The sequence below is a fragment of the Camelus bactrianus genome, chromosome 21 (genome assembly GCF_048773025.1).
Source record: "Camelus bactrianus isolate YW-2024 breed Bactrian camel chromosome 21, ASM4877302v1, whole genome shotgun sequence".
Taxonomy (NCBI): Eukaryota; Metazoa; Chordata; class Mammalia; order Artiodactyla; family Camelidae; genus Camelus; species Camelus bactrianus.
In genome coordinates, this window is record NC_133559.1 from 27,954,283 (window position 1) to 27,974,044 (window position 19,762).

The 19,762-nt window shown below is 39.9% G+C and overlaps 1 protein-coding gene across 2 annotated transcripts in view; it reads left to right on the forward strand.

Annotated features, from left to right (window-relative positions):
• Positions 1–4,975: 4,975 nt before the first annotated feature.
• DHX9 (DExH-box helicase 9) overlaps positions 4,976–19,762 on the forward strand; it is a 52,542-nt gene continuing 37,755 nt past the window's right edge. For both annotated transcript variants that reach the window (XM_074349916.1, XM_074349918.1), the window contains exons 1-3: positions 4,976–5,131; positions 8,577–8,707; positions 13,040–13,180. In XM_074349916.1, the coding sequence (XP_074206017.1) occupies positions 8,597–8,707; positions 13,040–13,180 (252 nt within the window). In that variant the 5' untranslated portion in view covers positions 4,976–5,131; positions 8,577–8,596. The remainder of the gene's footprint in view (positions 5,132–8,576; positions 8,708–13,039; positions 13,181–19,762) is intronic.

Genomic DNA, 19,762 nt, shown 5'->3' on the forward strand with positions numbered 1-19,762 from the left:
GGTTGCTAGCTGGCTGTTGGCCAGAGGTGGCGCACAAGGGAGCCAGAGCTCAAAATAGAAGGCACAGTCTTTTTTTTTTCTTTTCTTTTCTTTTCTTTTTTCTTTTCTTTTTTTTCTTATTTTATTGAGTTATAGTCAGTTTACAATGTTGTGTCAATATCTGGCACAGTCTTTTAAAGCAGTCTCAGAAGTGGCCTGCCATCCCCTTTTGTATGCTATTAGTCAAAAAGACCAACCCTAGTCGGGGTGGGGGGTATAGCTCAGTGGTAGCGCGCATGCTTGGCATGCTTGAGGTCCTGGGTTCAATCCCCAGTGCCTTCCTTAAGTGAAAAAAAAAAAAAAAAAAGAAAAAAAAGAATAACCCTAGTACAATGTAGGATGGGAATTCCAGGAGGAAAGGATCATTGTTGCCATGTTGACGGTTGCCTACCATAGTAATAAAGGAATCAGGAGTGACACCCAAGAATCAAAGCCTGTGGGACATTATGTAGGGAGGCCCACCAAGCGTTTACATATGTTGATCTGAAGCTCAAAAGAAATTTGGATAGGAGATAGAGGTTTAGAGGAATATAGATGGTAGTTGAAACCATGGGAAAAATAAGGTTGTCCAGGCAGAGGGTATGCAAAGTGCTCAGAACAGAGCCTGGGCATGACTGGTACTTGGTGTGCTTACAGAGGAAGCTGCATACGAATCTGCGATGGAGGGATCAGGAGGGATCAGAGACATAACATGGGAGCAGAGCCATCCTCAGAGGAACTCCAAAGGCCTCAAATATGAGGGGTAGTGATGGTAAGAGCTTTCCTTCAGGAGTTTCATTCTTGGAGGAGAATGTAAAGCTCAGAGAGAAACAGACACTTGGCAAATGTCACCAGCCCCGAGGGACCAGGGTCTCCCAACCACACTGAAGGCTTCTTTGAAGTGTGGAAAGCCCTGGAACCTCAGCAGCTGGGTACCACGTGAGGTTCCACTCCCAACCACCTCATCATAGGCTGAACCCCAGGCTCAGGACCCAGGCTCCAGGGCAACTCAGAAGCAGCACAACTTACCACGGACTTCCTGGGCTGCAGGGCAGGAGGCCAGAGCTGGAAGACCAGCATCCACTCCATCCTGGCTCAAGGGAAGGGAAGACTCAACCCAGGGCAGTGGAAGGACTTCCCCAGACCAAGGCCAGTGAGCTGGTAAATGGTTGCTACTCTCTGCTCTGGCAGAGGATGGGGGGGAAAGCCCAGATTTGTAGTGTTCGCCCATTTCTGTGGTCTAAATATTCCCATGAGATGGAGATCAAGACGGCAGAATAAGAGGATATGGAGCTTACCTCGCTCACAAACACTTCAAAAATACATCTACATGTGGAACAATTCTCACGGACAACTAGCTGGAAACCAGCAGAAAAATTCCTATAAAACTAAGGCTGCAAGAAAGACCCCCATGTAATCAGGTAAGATGGGAAGAAAAGCATCAGGCTGGGACCTGTAACCTATCAGGGAGGGGACTAAGCAGAAAAGGGAGCTCACACAGGTGGACACTAGCTCTGGGGAGTGAGTGGGTTGAGCCCAGACTGGGCATCCCAGACGTGAAAGAGACAAGCTCCTTTAGCTGCTTGGAGAATGGCCGGGACAGATAACGGGGCTGGAGAAACCTAGACTCCACTCGTGAGGAGTGTGCAGATGCTGGCTTGCCATCAGACAGGGCGGAGAAAGGTCTGCCACAGCAGCTGCCTCCTTGCCGCGCTCCCCAATATGAGCTGGGAGAACACCCCGGCCCCACTTACTCCTCACCACAGCTTGGCAGTGGACTTTGGGCAGCCAGGACCTGGGAAAAGACTTGATCTACGGATGCAGAGGCAACCCAGGGGTCTGGGGAGCGGTCCAGGTGGGGCATGAGTGGACATTGTTGGCAGTTACTCAAACAGCGCCACAGAAGCAGCCCAGCCTCTGAGGTCAGCAAGGCTGCTTCAACTGCAGGGACCCTCAGTCTCAGCCTGGTGAACACGCTGACTCCACCCACTCTGCACCAAAACTTTCCATTGGATGTGGGATGGCCGTAAATGTGTGTGTGTATGTGTGTGTGTAAGGAACAGGCTTGTTTGATTTTGCCAACATTGTTTGACTAGCACCTGCCTTCTCTGCAGAGTGATTGGATCAGTCTGTTTTACCAGCTGGGCGTGGTGAATCTCACGTCACCACATCACCACCAATCCTTGACATTATTTTCTTTTCTAATTTCTGCCAGTCTAGTGGGCATGTGGTGGTATCTGATTGATGTTTTAATTTCTTGATTCCTCTTACTAATGCATTTGAGCACCTTGAATATACTTTTGGTTTTTCTCTTCTGAAAATTACTTCTTCTTGTCCTTTGCCCATTTTTCTGTGAGGATTGCTGCATTTGTTGTTGTTGTTGTTGGTTTGAAGGAATTCCTTGAATAGTCCAGAAAAGGCAGTCATCTCTTGACAACCTTAAGCATCACGAGTATCTACCCCTACTCTGCCAATGGTTAACTTCCTTCATGGTGTCCTTTACTGAGCAGATATCCTTGCTTTTCACATAATCAGCACCTTTAGTTTTTTGCCTTATGGTTTGTACATTTTTTCTTTAAGATGAGTATTTTTTTATAGATCTTTCCCATCACCCTGTGTGATATCCAGGTTCCATGGACACACTTGTGAAAGCGCCAGAAGAATTTGGCTACAGGATAACCTGGACTGGAAACCTCCCAGGAATACAGAGAGCACCCACCTTGCCTTCCTCTGGAGATCTTGCCTTTCTACCCTGTACTTTCACTTCTTTTGCCTTTTTATATGCTCTTAATGTAAACCTACCACTTTTAATCTAATTTATTCTGGGTTTGAAAGTGTAAAGACTATAATGATTCTGGGAGAATTCTGAGTACAAAGACCTTCAGCCTATTCAGCATATAGGCAACTTCCTATGACTCCAAAGTCTAGCCACTCAAGCTATTAGGAAATCTCTGTGAGCCTTTAAAAAGACAAAAACAAAAACAAACAAACAAATTTTATCCCCGTCTGGATACCGCATTGTATGTACTAGTACAGGAGTGTCGAAGGGCACAAGTGTTACTGGTTTTCACAAGCTTGTGAGTGGGCTCAAAACTTCAACAGCTCTGGCCTCCTCAAGACATCATGACCTTGCTTAAACCCTAGCTCTGGTACTTGGTTTCTTATTTAGTTCCTCCACCCCCAGCCCTTTGCTATTTTGAGAAACAGAGTAACCAAAACATTCTCTCCCCTTTCCCACCATCCATTCCAACAATAACAGCCAGTTATAACCATCTCATTCTCCTTGCCCGAAACTCCGCCTCAGTCTGTTGGATTGGCAGAAATAACAAATAACATGAGAAACTCTGACAGTTTTTTTTCCTATACAACCCACAGATTGAATTTTATACGTATTTTTATAATCTTTATTTTTTACTACACTCAGAAACTAAGTTGATTGATTCATAAATTATTTCTAGCCAAAAAAAGTAAACAGGAAATATTAATTAGTACAATTGAAAAAGACCTTTCATTATTTGATTATTAAAAGCAACCTGTAGACTCAGTTTCAAATTCTTAGGTAGGAAGAATTTGTTGCTTATTTTCTTATCAAGCTTAAAAAAGTTCCTGCACTGTTCTATGCTGCTTTGCTAGCCTCTGTAGTCTTCTAGATAATCATATACTGGGAACAACTGACGGCTGTATTGAACTCTGTCCACTCTTTGTACTTCTGGAGCATGTTTTTGATACTTCTTCTGCAAATGTTAAGGAAGATCTTAGAGGATGCTAGTTGCGAAGGGTAACCTACAAAGGTAATGCCAGTCATGGCTCCCAATCCCCTGGTGACTCTAGGTCTCAGGTGCAAGGCCTAAATTAAGAGCCAAGTCAATGATAAAATTCTCTGTAATCCTTGAGGGCTAAAGATCCCCTTCGGGAAAGTTTATTTATACTTAATATGTTGACACTTTTGCTGTGCTCATTAAATACTACAAAACACTTGCAATCCATTTATGCCAGTTGGGGTTCCCTTATCATAAATATCAGGCACCTACTGCTTTAAGCACCCTGAAAAGGACAGAGAAAAGATTCAGGTGTTTCCCTAAATGATTTTATTCCTAGTTGAAGAGAGCAAACACATGCAGAAAATTTTAAAATGAGTAAATGCTAAACTCTGTTATTCTGATTGTAGGAGCAACAGAATTTTCAAGGGATTAATCACAGTGATCTGCTAGAGTTAAGGAAAAAACATAATGAAAGAGGTGAAAAATAAGGACGGTAGGTTTGATGGGGCCAAATAATTGATTAGTCTGGATTCTCTGGAACAACTCCAACTTGAAATTTTGTGTGTTGTTTCCTTCGTATGACAAACTAACGTTCAAAACTTTAATAGTGACTACTACAATAGTTAAGGATACAAATTGTTCCAAAGACTGAGGACAAAAGGATATCCAATTTGGGCAAAAACAACCTTGCAGGTTTTATCTATTCGTTAAACTAGTTTTTACTGAGCACTTGATGTGCTCAGCCCTAGCCATGCAGGGTTCCTTCCTTCCTGAGCTTACTTCTCTTTCAGGAGACATTCGCGTTAGAGTATCTGAACCACTACAGTAACAATGCCTATTATGTGCCAGGTACTGCGCTAAGGTCCCTTCACATGCCATCTCATTTAATCATCCCAACAACCCTAGAAAGTTTGCACCTGAGGTTTCCGGTTCTGTCTTCGAAGGGCACCTCATCTACCAGGGGTCCCTATGATAGAAGCTGCAAAACATTTTGCTGCATCAAAATGCTATAAATCCCTAACGCCCCCAAAACGTTCAAAAGTAGGTAGCTCACGGCAGGAAGAAGCCGGGTGGGGGTGCAGCCAGCAGGCACAGAGTCTCCCAGGCGACGGGACGCTTCCAGCCGCTAGGTTGCCGTAGCCCCTCCCCGCCCCCGGGGCGCCCTCGGGCCCAAGCCCGCTTTCTGCGCATGCGTAGCGCGCTGACCCCGCCCCCTTGGCGCCGCGGCCGGAGCCATTTCGCCGCCGCCTCCATGCAAGTTGAGGTGCGCTCGCCGGTTGTCTGTGGGGAAGACAGGAGTCGCGGACTATCCTGAGAGGGCTGTGCTCTCGGGCACTAGGAGGCGGACGCCGGTAAGGAAAGCCGTCCTTGTCACCCGTTGGGGCGGCAGGGGTGCCCGCGACTCTGCAGCCGGGCTTTGTTGCGAAGCGCGGGCCGGGTGGCGGGTGGGGGGAGGGGGAGGGGAGCCGCCCCTCTGGGTTCCCGGATTGTGGGCTGCGGGCTGCTCCCCGCGCCGCGCTGCTCGGGGCCGCCATGGGGCCCCCAGTTGTTCGCCAGCCGTTCGGGGTCCCACTTCCTCCCCCGGCCTGCACGCGGGGGTGGCTCTGTTGCCGCGGCGCGGAAGCGGGGGTGAATCCCCTGGGGGTGGGCCCGCCGAGGCGCCACCCATGCCAGGATCTCTTCCTTCATTCATTTGTGCCACAAGCAGTGGGTGCTGTCCTGCAGGCGTGGATAGAGCAGTAAGCAGGTTAGGCATGGTCCTGCCCTTCCTTCCCGGGGGTGGGGGTGGGGGGGGCAATAGGCAAACATGCCTGCAGGTTTAGGTAAAAAAATCGTGAGAATGAGCGTAAAGAGAGAGAGCTACTTTACACAGAGTGGAGGGAAAGGCTTTTTTGAGGAGGTAGAGATCTTTGAGCTGATGTCTCCGGAATGCGTCAGCTATGAAGATGCGGAGAAAAGCAGATGTCCACTGAAATAAATGCACCGCCTGAAAGTTGAAAGTTATATTTTATTTGGCGGACATTTCTGAGGACTCACACCCCTTCGACCGGGTTGACAGCCTCCCAGGTCGCTCTGAGGGACTGCTCCAAAGAGATAGGGGAGGAGCTAGGATATATAGGAGTTCTACAACAAAGACCAGGCAGTCCGAACATTAAAAATTACTTGTTAACTGAAGAAAGCCAGACATCTCAAGTTAAAGAATTTAGCGCTGCTCTATGTATGGGAGGGAGCAAACATTTGGGCTTATTGAAGTCATTCCTTTGACAAGCATTTAGCTATTTAGGGCCAGTATCCTGTCCTTCATATTTTAAGTCCTCTCAGGCTGCAGAAGCTGAGCTGCAAGCTTATCTTCACTGTGAGGGGTGGTGGCAGTGACTGATGATTTGATGGCTTTTACTGATAGGGCTTGCAATATTTTTGGTTCACACAGAACAGAGAAAGAAGGGATTAGTTAGTGTTTACTGGCCGAGATCGGAAGGAAACCGAAAAAAGGCCATGTGACTGGAATGTGGCGAGAAGAATGGAGGTAGTGTAGCCAGAGTGTGGGAATTGCTTAGGGCGTTATTGTTTTTCTGCAGGTGTGCGGTGGTGGTGGCAGGGGAAATGGAGAGAAGCGAATGGATTGGATGATGTTTTGGAGGCAGAAGTGCACGGTAGATCAGGACTACCTGGCTTGAAATTCTGGGTCTCCCAATAAGGAGCTCTGTCTCCTGGGGCAAGTTATTCTTTGTCTCAGATTACTCTTCTGTAAAAAGGGAATGATAATAATAATGCACTTAATAAGGGCTCTACAGCAGATGGCTATGGAGAACGATCTTTAGGGTGTGAATGAAAAATCCTGCAAGCCATATCGGTTAACAAAGAATGCTGAAGCCATCAAGTCAGCAGCCACTGCCGCCAACCCCCAGTGAGGACAAGCCTGCAGCCCAGCCTTTGCAGCCACTCACAGTGGTGCACTCTGAGGGGACTCACAGTAAGAAAGGACAGGATACTGGCCCTAGATAGCTAGATGCTTGTCAAAGGAATGAATTCAGTGAGCCCAAAAGTTTGCTCTCTCCCATACATAGAGAAGCGCTAAATTTTTAACTTGAAATGTCTGGTTTTCTTCAGTTAAAAACTAATCTTTTAATGTTCAGACTACCTGGTCTTTGTTGTAAAACTCCTATATATCCTAGCTCCTCCCCTATCTCTTTGGAGCAGTCCCTCAGAGCGCTCTGAGAGGCTGTCATCCCGGGCTCGAGTCCCCCCGCCAAATAAAACAACTCTCAATTTTCAGGCTGCGTATTTGTTTCAGTCGACAAGGGACTGGATAAATCCCAAGCTGTGACTTGCATAACTTGGTGGGTGGTGGTGCCATTTAGGAGATGGGAATTACTGGGATTGTCGGGAAGAGGTACAGGTTTGGGGAGGAAATTTAAAATTCTAATTTAACTGAGATTCCAAGTTAGGTATTCAAATGGGTACTTTTGTGCTGCAGTTGGATGAACTTGATTTTGGAGCATAAAGAAAAAAGACTAAACCTTCGGTACATATTTGAACATCATTAGCATATTGTTGATATTTAATATTATGGAGTTAGCTGAGACTACCCCGGGAGGAAGGAATTTGATAGTGTAGTTCTTCATGTTTCATGTTAGTCATTCACTCTGAGGGCTTGTTTTTTAAATCAATTATTTAGGGTTGGAATTTGTAAATAGATATTCAGCTTTCCATAGATTCTTAATAGAATGGTCCCCAGGGTTAACCTATGACTGAAGAATAAACTTTATACTAGGGTCCAGTTCGATGACACAACTTAGGTGCTAACAAAATGCTCTAGACATTAACAAGAGACACAGACAGTGCTAGCAGTGGGGTTTCTTCTGACATCACAGCAAACTAAATTTATAGCATATTTTCTCTGGTTCTAAATTTGGTCCCAAATACCTTGTTTGTAATTTAAACTTAAGTGCCATCTTTTGCTGTCGTATGAACTGGATTAGAGGGAGAGTGCCAACAATTGTGGCATGTTGCATTTCAAGAAAACGTAATATCCTCAAATTTTAATAAATAACGAGATCCAAAGGAGAGACTTGGTACAAAATATTTAAGTTAACTGATTACTATTTTCAGTTTAAGTACTGAATACTTAATATTTATTTGGACTTACTAATATAATATTGCCTACAACTTTGAGGACAGTCTACTAAGAGACATAATCCAAGTGAGGATAAACTATTGGATTTATATACAAAATGATTCGTGACCATTTCTTAATATACTAGTTTGTGTTTGAATTGAGGCCTTCACAGTGGGTGACTTGGAAAAGTTACTTAAACTTTCTGTGCTCTAGTTTCTTCCCCCGTAAAAAAGATGATATAGTAGAATCTACCATATATAATGTTATCTATCGTTATGAGGATTAAATTAGTTAAAATACATAAAGTGTGTCTTGTAAAAAGTAGAACATTAAGTAAAATGTTTTTTTAAAAAAATATAAAAATCACGTGTAGTTACTCAAGGATAACCATTTGGATGGGAGGGAATGTTTCTTCTCCAGTCTTGATTTATGTATGTGTACTTACTGTGTAGTTCAAATCATACAGTTTTGTGTCCTGCTTTTTCTTACATCATAGACCTTCCAATTATGCCATTAAAATTTCTTCATAGGCAGTGTTGATAGCAGCAGGATAGAATATCCTGTACTTAACCTAGATTTCCGGTGAATTCCAGTTATTGGTTATTTCCAGATTGGTAATTAACAATGTTTGTTCTTGTAAATAATGCTGTTTTTAACTAACTTGTTTTCTTTCTTAGGTCTGAAGAAGATTTGAATCATGGGTGATGTTAAAAATTTCCTGTATGCCTGGTGTGGCAAAAGGAAGATGACCCCAACCTATGAAATTAGAGCAGTGGGGAACAAAAACAGGCAGAAGTTCATGTGCGAGGTACTAAAAAAATACCATTTACATTTATGTGACTTTTGAGGCTTATTAGAAGAGTGTTTTCTGTTTGAAAATGTTAATGTGTTGTATGATGGAGAATTTTGTTTATTGTGACTTGCCTGCTATTCTATTTCATTGTAAATCTTTTTTTTTTTTTTTTAATAGATTTATTGCAAGGGTCTCACATGATTGTGGGGTTTGGCTGGGTATGTTTGGCTGGGTGGTCAGGGAGGGCAGGCTGGGCTGAACCTACTTTCTATAGGTAAAATTTCTGCTTTTGGGGAACCACAGCTCTCCTCTTAAGGTCTTTCAACTGATTGAATCAGGCCCATCCAGGTTATCTAGGATTATCTCCCTTAGAGTCAACTGAGTATGGATTTTATATATATCTGTGTATATACATATATATAATACATACATATAGAAGCATAGTTGACTTACAATGTTGTGTTAGTTTCCCATGTCCAGGAAAGTGAGTCAGTTATATATACATACATTCTTTTTTTGATTCTTTTCCATTATAGGTTATTACAAGACACTGAATGTAGTTTCCTGTGCTACACAGTAGGACCTTGTCTTATTTATCTATTTTATATAAACTCCTAAATTTATCTCTCCCACCTCTTCCCCTTTGATAACCATAGTTTTCTATGTGAGTCCATTTCTTACAACTTACTTGTAAATAAGTTCATTTGGTTTTTTTTGTATTTTGTTTTTTGGGTTTTTTTTTGTAAATTCAGCATGTAAGTGATATATTTGTCTTTCTCTGACTTCACTTTAGTATGATAATCTCTAGGTCTATCCATGTTGCTGCAAATGGCATTATTTCATTCTTTTTTTATGACTAATATTCCGTTGTGTATATACACTATACCTTCCTTATCCATTCATATGTTGATGGACACTTGGGTTGTTTCCATGTCTTGGCATTGTTAATAGTGCTGTGCTGCCATAAGCAAACATTGGGGTGCATGTATCATTTTGAATTAGAGTTTTCTCCAGATATATGCCCAGCAGTGGGATTGCTAGATCATATGGTAACTCTACTGTCAGTTCTCAAAGGAATCTCCATACTGTTCTCTATAGTGGCTGCACAAGTTTACATTCCCACCAACAGTGTAGGAGGGTTTTTTCTCCACACCTTCTCCATCATTTATTATTTGTAGACATTTAATGATGGACATTCTGACTGGTGTGAGGTGATACCTCATTGTAGGTTTTATTTGCATTTGTCTAATAATTAGCAGTGTTGAGCATCTTCTCATGTGCCTGTTAGCTATCTGTGTCTTCTTTGGAGAAATGTTCATTTAGGTCTTCTGCCCATTTTTTTGATGGGCTTGTTTGTCTTCTTGATATTGAGCTGTGTGAGCTGTTCATATATTTTGGAAATTAATCCTTGTCGGTGGCATCGTTTGCAAATACTTTCTCCTGTTCTGTAGACTGTCTCTTCATTTTGTTTATGGTTTTCTTTGCTATGCAAAAGCTTTCATGAGGTCCCATTTATTTATTTTTCTTTCATTTCTAATACTCTAGGAAATAGATCCAAAAAAATATAGCTGCGATTTATGTTAAAGAGTGTTCTGCCTGTGTTTTTCCTTTTAGGAGTTTTAGAGTGTTACATTTAAGTCTTTAATCCATTTTGAATTTATTTTCTATAGTGTTAGAGAATGTTCTAACCTCATTCTTTTACATGTAGCTGTCCAGTTTTCCCAGCACCACTTATTGAAGACACTGTTCTTTTCTCCTTGTCTTAAATGCATGGGTTTATTTCTGGGCTTTCCATTCTGTTTCACTGATCTTTGTGTCTGTTTTTGTGCCAGAACCATACTGTTTTGATTATGGTAACTTTGTAGTATGAAGTCAGGGAGCATAATTCTTTCTCAAGATTATTTTGACTATTCAGGATCTTTTGTGTTTCCATTCAAATTATAACTTTTTTTGTTCCAGTTCTGTGAAAAATGTCATTGATAATTGGATAGGGTTTGCATTGAATTTGTATATTGCCTGGGTGATATGGCCATTTTAACATTGATTCTTCCAATCCAAGAACATGGTATCTTTCCATCTGTTTGTGTCATCTTCAGTTTCTTCCATCAGCATCTTACAGTTTTCAGAGTACAAGTCTTTTGCCTCCTTAGATAGGTTTATTCCTAGGTATTTTATTTTTGATGAAATGGTAAATAAAATTTTCCTTAATTTCTTTTTCTGCTATTTCATTGTTAGTGTGTAGAAATGCAACAGATTTCTGTATATTACTATTGTATCCTGCAACTTTACTGAATTCACTAATGAGCCCTAGTAGTTTTCTGATAGCATCTTTAGGATTTTCTATGTATAGTATCATGTCATCTGCAGACAGTGACAGTTTTACGTCTTTTCCAATTTAGATTCCTTTTATTTATTTTTCTTTTCTAATTGCTGTGGCTAGGACTTCCAGAACTATGTTGAATGAAAGTGGCAAGAGTGAGCATTCTTGTCTTATTCCTGATCTTAGAGGAAATGCTTTCAGCTTTTCACTGTTGAGTATGTTAGTTGTGGGTTTGTCATATATGGCCTTTATTATGTTGAGGTATGTTCCATCTGTGCCCACTTTCCGGAGAGTTTTTATCATAAATGAATATTGAATTTTATCAGAAGGTTTTTCTGCATCTGTTGAGATGATCATATGGTTCTTATTCTTCAGTTTGTTAATGTGGTATGTCACACTGATTGATTTGTGGTTATTGAAAAATCCTTGCATCCCTGGGATAAATCCCACTTGATCATGGTGTACCATCCTTTTAATGCATTTGGAGTTGGTTTCCTGGCATTTTGTTGAGAAATGTTGCATCTGTGTTCGTAAGTGAGATTGGCCTGTAACTTTCTTTTTTTGTGATATCTTTGGTTTTGGTATCAGGGTGATGGTGGCCTCATAGAATGAGTTTGAAAATGTCCCTTTTGTTCTCTTGTGATTTGGTGCCTATCTATATAGTGTTACGTATGGATTCCTTTTTCTTTTTGGTGTGTATGTCCATTAGAGGTTTTTGGTTTGTGGTTACCATGAGGTTTTGGAATAGTGATCTATCTATTTAAGGGCTCAGGAAGTCTTTGGGCAGCTTGTGTGCTGTTGGAGGGGAATGTGCCCCCACCTAGTTAGTTGTTCAGCCTGAGGCGTTCCAGCACTGGATCCCACAGGCTGTTGAATGGGGCCAGGTCTCGGTGCTAATGACCCAAGCAAGGTGTCAGCCTCCAGGAGAGTTCATGCACATAAACACTCTCCAGTATGTCTGCCACTGTGTCTGTGTCCCCAGAGTGAGCCACAGCTGCCTCCCCAGGAGACCCTCCAAGACGAACAGGTAGGTTTGGCCAAGCCTCCTACGAAGTTACTGCTTTTGCCCCTGGCCTGCCGAGTGTGAGATTTTGTGGGCGTCCTTTTACAGTGAAGTCTCTCTTTCCCCCAGTACTGTGGAGCTCCTGCAATTAAACTCTGCTGGCCTACGAAGCCAAATGCTCTGGGGGCTCCTCTTCCCGATGCCGGACCCCCGAGCTGGGGAGTCTGCTGTGGGACTCGGAGCTCTCACTCCTGTTGGGGAACCTCAGTGATATAATCATTCTCGTTTGTGGGTTGCTGCTTGGCAGGCGGTGGGTGTGGGATTTGATTATGTCCTGAGTCTGCCCCTTCTACCCATCTCGTTGAGGTGCCTTCTTTATGTCTTTAGTTATGGAAGATCTTTTCTGGTAGGTTCCCGTCTTTTTTATTGATGGGTGTTCTGTGGTTAGTTGTGATTTTGGTGTTCCTGGGAGCAGTTGAGGTCCGGTTCCCTCTACTCTGCCTTCTTGGCTGTCAGCCCTGAGTGTGTAAATCATTTTCAAGTGAGCATTAACTTGAAACAATCTGATAGGTAAATTATTCTCATTAGAACATGAATCTCCCATAGCTCCCACCGTACCAGTAGTGCAGATTAGAAAAGGTGGGTCAGCTGTTCATAACTCTGGTAGAAAGTAGATCAGCTCTTGTTTGCTTCAAGTCAAAGTGCTTTAGGATAAATACAAATATAGAGCTTGTTCTTGGGTCTCATAAAATTTTAATGTGGAACATTCTGTTACATGAGAAGAAAGTATCTGAGCCGTGTAAATTAGCATTCTTTTTCTTGGATTAGCTTATCATTGGCCAACATGATTCAAGCTTCTTTATAAGACAATCCATGAATTCTTTTAGCTGTTATTTTCAGTGTGTTTACAGGGTATATCTCTAAGTTAACTATTATCCCTTAAGGGACTAGTGAATTATGAATTTTTAAATCTTTGAATTACCCAGGTCAATTTCTTAATGTATTTTTCTCTTGACTGTCAAAGGTCCGAGTGGAGGGATACAATTACACTGGCATGGGCAATTCCACCAATAAAAAAGATGCCCAGAGCAATGCGGCCAGAGACTTCGTTAACTATTTGGTTCGAATTAATGAAGTAAAGAGTGAAGAAGTCCCAGCGGTTGGGGTAAGTATGGCCGAGCGCTTGAGACATGCATTGTGCAATTATGCTCATCCAGTGTGAAGGAGGCCCAGGGTGATCATTCTTCACTGTTGCTTTCAGATAACGTGTTAATGTGTTCCTTAGTGAACCTTGGCATCTTGTTTTCACAGAGAACTAGGAAGAGTTCCTGAAGGTTTGGATTTCATTCTCATTATGTACCTGACTTGTGGGCTTGGGAGAGTCCTTTAGTCTGTGTGTCTTACGGTTTTATATATTTCATTCGTTCATAAGCTGATTTTTCACATTTTTCCTATTGTTTTGTGTACTTCCAAAGATAACATTTTAAACAGAATATAAAAATTAGTAACAATTTAACATTAGTAAAAATTAGTGACGTTAGTAAAATTAGTAGAATACAATGTTTTCTCCCGTTGACGCTTAGCTTTGAAAAGGTAATATTTAGTGCATTGGAATGTCATCCTTGTGTTTTTGAGATCATGATTATTTTAATTGTGAATATGCAACAAAGACCCCTTTTTGGTACTGTTTTTAAGAAATAAGCTTTATCATTAAAAAAATGAAAATACTAAGTTTCATAAAAATAAGAGGTATTTGACATTATAGAAGGATTCACATTATGATTTAAGTAGATCCTTTTATGTATTACGTTAAAGATCCAGTAAAACCTTGGGAATAATATATTAATTTTAACATTTTTTACTGAGTTTTTGTATTCTGACTTGCTTATAAAGGTAAAAATGTTTTATTTTCTTCCATTGCTTTTATCCAGAAATTAAGAGATTTACTTTCCTAGTATATTGTACCACAAGATAACTTTAGAATTTTCAGTTACATTGGTTGAAATGGAGGGATTGGACAAGATGACCTTGAAGATTCCTTCTGCTGTGAAAGGAATGTTGCAAATATCTTCCAAATATTTGAAAACATTTGGTATTTGCTCTATCTGTTTTAGCCTTTTCCCCTCTCTTGTAGTATAGGTTTGCCAGTGACAAATTCTCTTAAATTTCTTTTATGTTAAAGTATTTTTACTTTATCTTCTGTCTTGAATATTATTTTGCACTGGATGTAGAATTCTGAGGTGCCAGTTTCTTTCAGCAGTTTAATTTTCCATTGTTATCTTACTTGCATTGTTGTCTGATGAGAAGTCAGCAATAATCATATCAGTTCTTCCTGTACGAAATGTGTTTTATTTGGTTGCTTCCATTTTTTTCTTTATCTTTGGTTTCCAGAAGTTTGATTGTGATGTAACTAGGTGTGGTTTTCTTTGTACTAATAATGCTTGCGGTTTGCTGAGATTTTTGACTGTGTATTTTTAAGTCCTTCACCAAATTTGGGAAACTTTTGGCTATTTTTTTTTTTAAATGTTTCTTCAGTTTTTCTCTTCTTTTCTGGGACTTTCATGTTATGTATGTTAAACCTTTTATATTATCCCAAAGGTCCTTGAGGCTGTCTCATTTTTTTCCTTTCTCTCTGCTCTTCAGACTGGATGATTATATGTGTGTGTGCATATATATATTCACCATATATTGAAGAGAATCAATTTCTTCTATATTTCTGGTGGCATTTCTTTTTCATTTATTGTAAGAATATGTTTATAAGATGAATGTGAGTTTGTTTTATGTCATTGAGCATGGTTATAATAGCTGCTTTAAAATCCTTGACTGCTAATTCTAACACCTGGGCCATTTCAGGATTGGGCTCTGTTGATTGTGCTTTCTCTTGAGGTTTTTCCTCTTTGTATGTCAAGTAATTTTGGATTATATGCTGGGCATTGTGAATATTACCTTGTAGAGATTAAATAATATTATTCCTCCAAAGAGTATTTCTTTTGTTGTTGTATTGTCGAGTAGTTAATTTGGACTCAAACTGCAAACACCATTTTTTGAGTAACAGCTTAGATCACACTTCCGTTTTCTGATCCTATGTTAAGGAGTCTTCGAATTTTTCCTGTATATATGTAGTTCAAGGGTTAACCAGAGATTTGGGGAGTTTATACACAGAATTTGAGCTTCCTCCTTTCCTTTCCAGGATTCCCTTCTCACTTTGTAGCAGCTTTGGTTTCCCCAAATTTTTATCTTCTGATTCTTCAGGCCAGAAAGACTAGGTATTCTGTTGCGTTTTAGCTGCCTCACCTGATCTTCCTTCAGGCTACAAGGCATAATAAACAAAAATTACATCCTTGCTATTTCTTGCTTTCTCATTTCAAGTTCCTTCTAGAATCTGCCAGCTTTTGTTCACTTTTTAGTGCCTGCATGTAGTCGTAGTGACTTCATGTGTATTTTTGTTTTTGTATTTGTTTTCCTAGAGTTTGTTACCTGTAGGAGGATCAGTCTAGTAGAAGCTTACTTGGCCCTACCAGAAACGATACACTATTCTCAGTTTTTTCATAACAGCATTTTAGCACATTCAGATCTTTCCCATTGAATGCTTTGAGTATGCATTTCCTATTTTCTCCCTCACTTCTTCCAGCGACACTGGCCTTCTTGCAGTTCCTCAAATAGGCCAGCACCTTTTCCACCTCAAGACTTTTGTGCTTAACTATTCTTTCTGCCTAGATTGCTCTTCCCCAGCCATCCTGTTTGAAATTGCAAATCTGCTACCCTGGTACTTCTTACCTCCTTTCGCTGTTTCATTTTTCTCCATGGCACTTAGTTAAATTAGCTTAAAGCCCAGTTGACAAAAATCAGCTGGAGGTGATTTTGTCCCCCAGGGACATTTGGCAATATGTGAAAATATTTTTGTATTTTGTTGTTAGAACTGGAAGTGGGTGGCGGCTACATTGACATCTAGTAGGTAGAGGCCAGCCATACTGCTCAACATCCTGCAAGCACAGGATCGCCTCCTACAGCAGTTATCCAGCCCAAAATGTCAGTCGTACTAAGATCGAAAAACCCTCTTCTACTGTTTTCCCCCTTGATCCTCATATTAGAATGTAAATTCATGAGTGCAGGGGATTTTTTTTTCTGATTTTAGTTCATTGCTGTGTCCTTAGCATCTAGAATAGTTCCTGGCCCATATAGCAGGCACTTAAAAGTTTTTTGGTTAAATGAATGAAGGAGGAATGGATGAATTTGGAGAAATACTAATTACAGCACAAGCCAATCTCTACTTTGAGCTGCCATCTTTATCTCACCTCCCCATCCCTGCCAGGCTCTGTTTGTGTCCACTTCACTTGCTCTTTCACTCTGCAGATGGCACTTGCCCAAGATTACCTGTTTATAAGTGCAGAGGATACTTAAGTTTTTTATTGTGCAAAATGTCAAACATGTATCAAAGTAAGAATACGAATAATATTGTGAATCCCTGTGTTCCCATAATCCAGTTGCAGTACTTTTCAACATGGCCAATCATGATTCATCTCTAGTTTCTGTCTACCTTCTTCTAGATTATTTTGCAGCAAATCCCAGACATCTGTCATTCACCTGTTACTATTGCAGTTTGTATCTCTAAAAGATGATTCTTTTAAAAAAAAAAACAGCAATTCTATTATCAAACCTAAAAAAAAAAGTTAAGTATGGTTTCCTAAATGTCCCCAAATATACATACAACAGACCCACACTATAAATTCCAGTGCTACCACCAATAATACGATTACTGAAAAATTTAAATTTTTTTGTAGTTCTTATCATATTTAGGGTATGTCTCACTTACAGACATATAAATTACTGCCCTTTAAAGTTTGAAATAATTTATCTTGGTCATTATACTATCATCTCTGTACTCGAGTTCATTTGTTTCATTTTGCTTTTGATTTTTAGGGATTGGCTTTTTAAAATTAAATAATTATATGAAATATTTACATAGTTTTGATGTTAACAAAACTTAGAAAAGTCTGGCTTCTGTCTCTGCCTTCTCCATCCTTTTTTCAGTCTTCTAGTTTTCTGTTTTTGTTTTTTTAGTCTTTGGTCAACCTTCCTTTTTCTCATTATAAGCAAATAATGTGTATATTAATATCCCTTATCTCAACTCTTTCTTAACACTATTTTATTGTGTACACTTTTTTCTTTACCTACCTGTTTTTTACTTTCATAGTACCATAGTTTATTCAACTAGCCTTTATAGGTGGATTCCTGTTTCTTTTTACTGTTACCTATAATGCTGAAATGAATAGCCTATATATTATGCATATGTATTGTATTTTTGCTAGTCTCCCTATGGGAGAGATTCCTTGAAATGAGACTGCTGGATCAAAGGATATATGCATATGTGATTTTTTTTTCTTAGTTGAAGTATAGTTGTTAATTTACAATGCTGTGTTAGTTTCTGGTGTACAGTGTAGTGATTCAGTTATACATGTATGTGTATATGTTCTTTTCCACATTCTTTTTCATTATAGGTTATTACCAGATACTGAATATAGTTCCCTGTGCTGTACAGTAGGACCTTGTTTTCTGCATATGTGAGCTTGCAAGCAGTTACCATTTTCTCTCTCCATAGGATAAGGTTGTATTATTTTGCATTTCTACCAGCAGTGGTTCTCAACAAGGGGCAATTTTGCCCCCCACCACAGGGGACAATTGGCAATATCTAGATGCATCTTTGACCAAGGGGGAGGAGGGTTGCTACTGGCATCTAGTGGGTAGAGGCTAAGGATATTGCTAAACAATATCCTGTTCAGGACAGTCCCCCACAAGAAATTAAGTGGCCAAAGTGGTGGTGTCAGGGTAGAGAAACCTGGGTCTGCAACATCACCACCGCTGGATTTTTGTCCATCTGTTGTAGAAATGTCAGTGTACCTTTAATTTGCCTTTCTTTTATTCTGAATAAAGTTGAAGATCTTTTGGCATTTAAGTCCCATGTATTTTCAATGAACTTGTTCTTACAGCTAACCCCTTTTTCTGTTGAATTCTTGATCTTTGTTTTTAAGTTATTTGCAGTTAGCTGTATTAACCCTTCATCTGTGATATGTCACAAGTATTTTCCCCCAGTTTGTCCTTTATATCTTAATTTTTGCTCGTGGTATTTTTTGCCGTACCAAGAAAAATGTTCTTAGTGTAAACTGAATACTCCTTTACTCCCCTTGCCTAATCAGCATTCAGCTTTATTGTGCCGTCTCTACACACTCTTCCTTTGTCTTCTCGAGCACCCATTTTTCTTGATGTTCTTCCTGTCTTTCCCACTGCTGCTTAACTTTTTCATCATCCCTTCACTTAGTAGGGTGTGGTCCCATACCCTTAAGTCTAAGTATTCCATCCTGTCGTTATCCCATCCTTTGTCCATCCTGCTCTGTGAGCTTTGCATTCTGTCAGGTATTGGTACTTGTATCTTTTTGTAATGAATGTATCAATTCTCAACATTTCCTTAGGCTAAATCATAATTAATCTTCTGTTATTACTTGACAGGGAGCCATATATTCCTTCATCTTGAATAAGACCTTTAATCTCAATAGATCAACTTTAAACAGGCATTCCAAAAGACAGAGTGACTACCGTGAGAATTCATGAAAGTTCCCTGTGCAATTCTTTCCTTAAACTTGAATTTTTGAATTATGTATAGTGAGCAGTCTTTCTGGCGTTGCTTCCTTCTATTAGATGAAAATCTTTTTGGGTTTTGATGGGGATTTTGTTTGATTTATTCATAGGAACAATATGCTCTCTGAAATAGTGAACCTATATTGCCACCTGTTTTGGGCGGGGGGTTGGTCACACCAATCAGTAGGTGAGTATATGTTGAATATTATAAATTCTTAATGTGATATTGCAAGATTATCAGAATTCTTGAACCATTTTACATTTCAGTGTATCACTTATATCAACAGAGTTAGTATTTTTGGTGCTCTTTTTAAAAAATTATTTGTTAATTTGAGAGATAAAGATAGTATGTTTTAATTTGTATTTAGTATTAATAGGTCTCTTCTAAATGTTTTATCTTTTCATTTGTATTTCTTTAGTTATTAATAAGTTTCTTTCTTCTAAGTGTTATTTTTAACTTCCTTGTTTGGATTATCTACTCGCTTATCTATCAGTAGTTTGTGTTTTACTAACTGTAAGTTCTAGAATTAAAAAAAAGTGTTTTTTACAGTAATTAGTACATGTTGATTGCAGAAATTTTGGAAACAAAGATTACAAAAAGATGACATAAATGAACTATTGTATTGCCAGTGTTGCTAAAGTCTTTGTATTTTTATTTAGATATTTAAAAGTGTATTTTAACATGATGGTACACATTATTGCATTTACTATTTTATAACCTCCTTTTTTCGTTTAACATCGTAAACATTTTCTTGTTTTATTAAGTGTTCCTTAGGCAGAGCCAAGGTTATACACAGTGACACACTTTTAATACCCTTTCCTGCACCTTAAATCTTAATTGATGAATAAATGTAAAAAAAAAAGGAAATCTTCCCTGTGTTAGTTAGGGCTGCTGTAACAAAGTATAGTAGATTGGTGGCTTATAAACAAGAGAAACTTATTTCTCACACAATCTGTAGGCTGGGAGGTGTAAGCTCAAAGTTCTGTCTGATTCAGTATCTGGTGAGAGAGCTCTCTGCTTTATTTTTAATAGGGGCACTATACCCAATTAGGGGGGCTCCACCTCATGGCCTAATTACCTCCCATAGGCCCCAGCTCCTAGTACTGTCACATT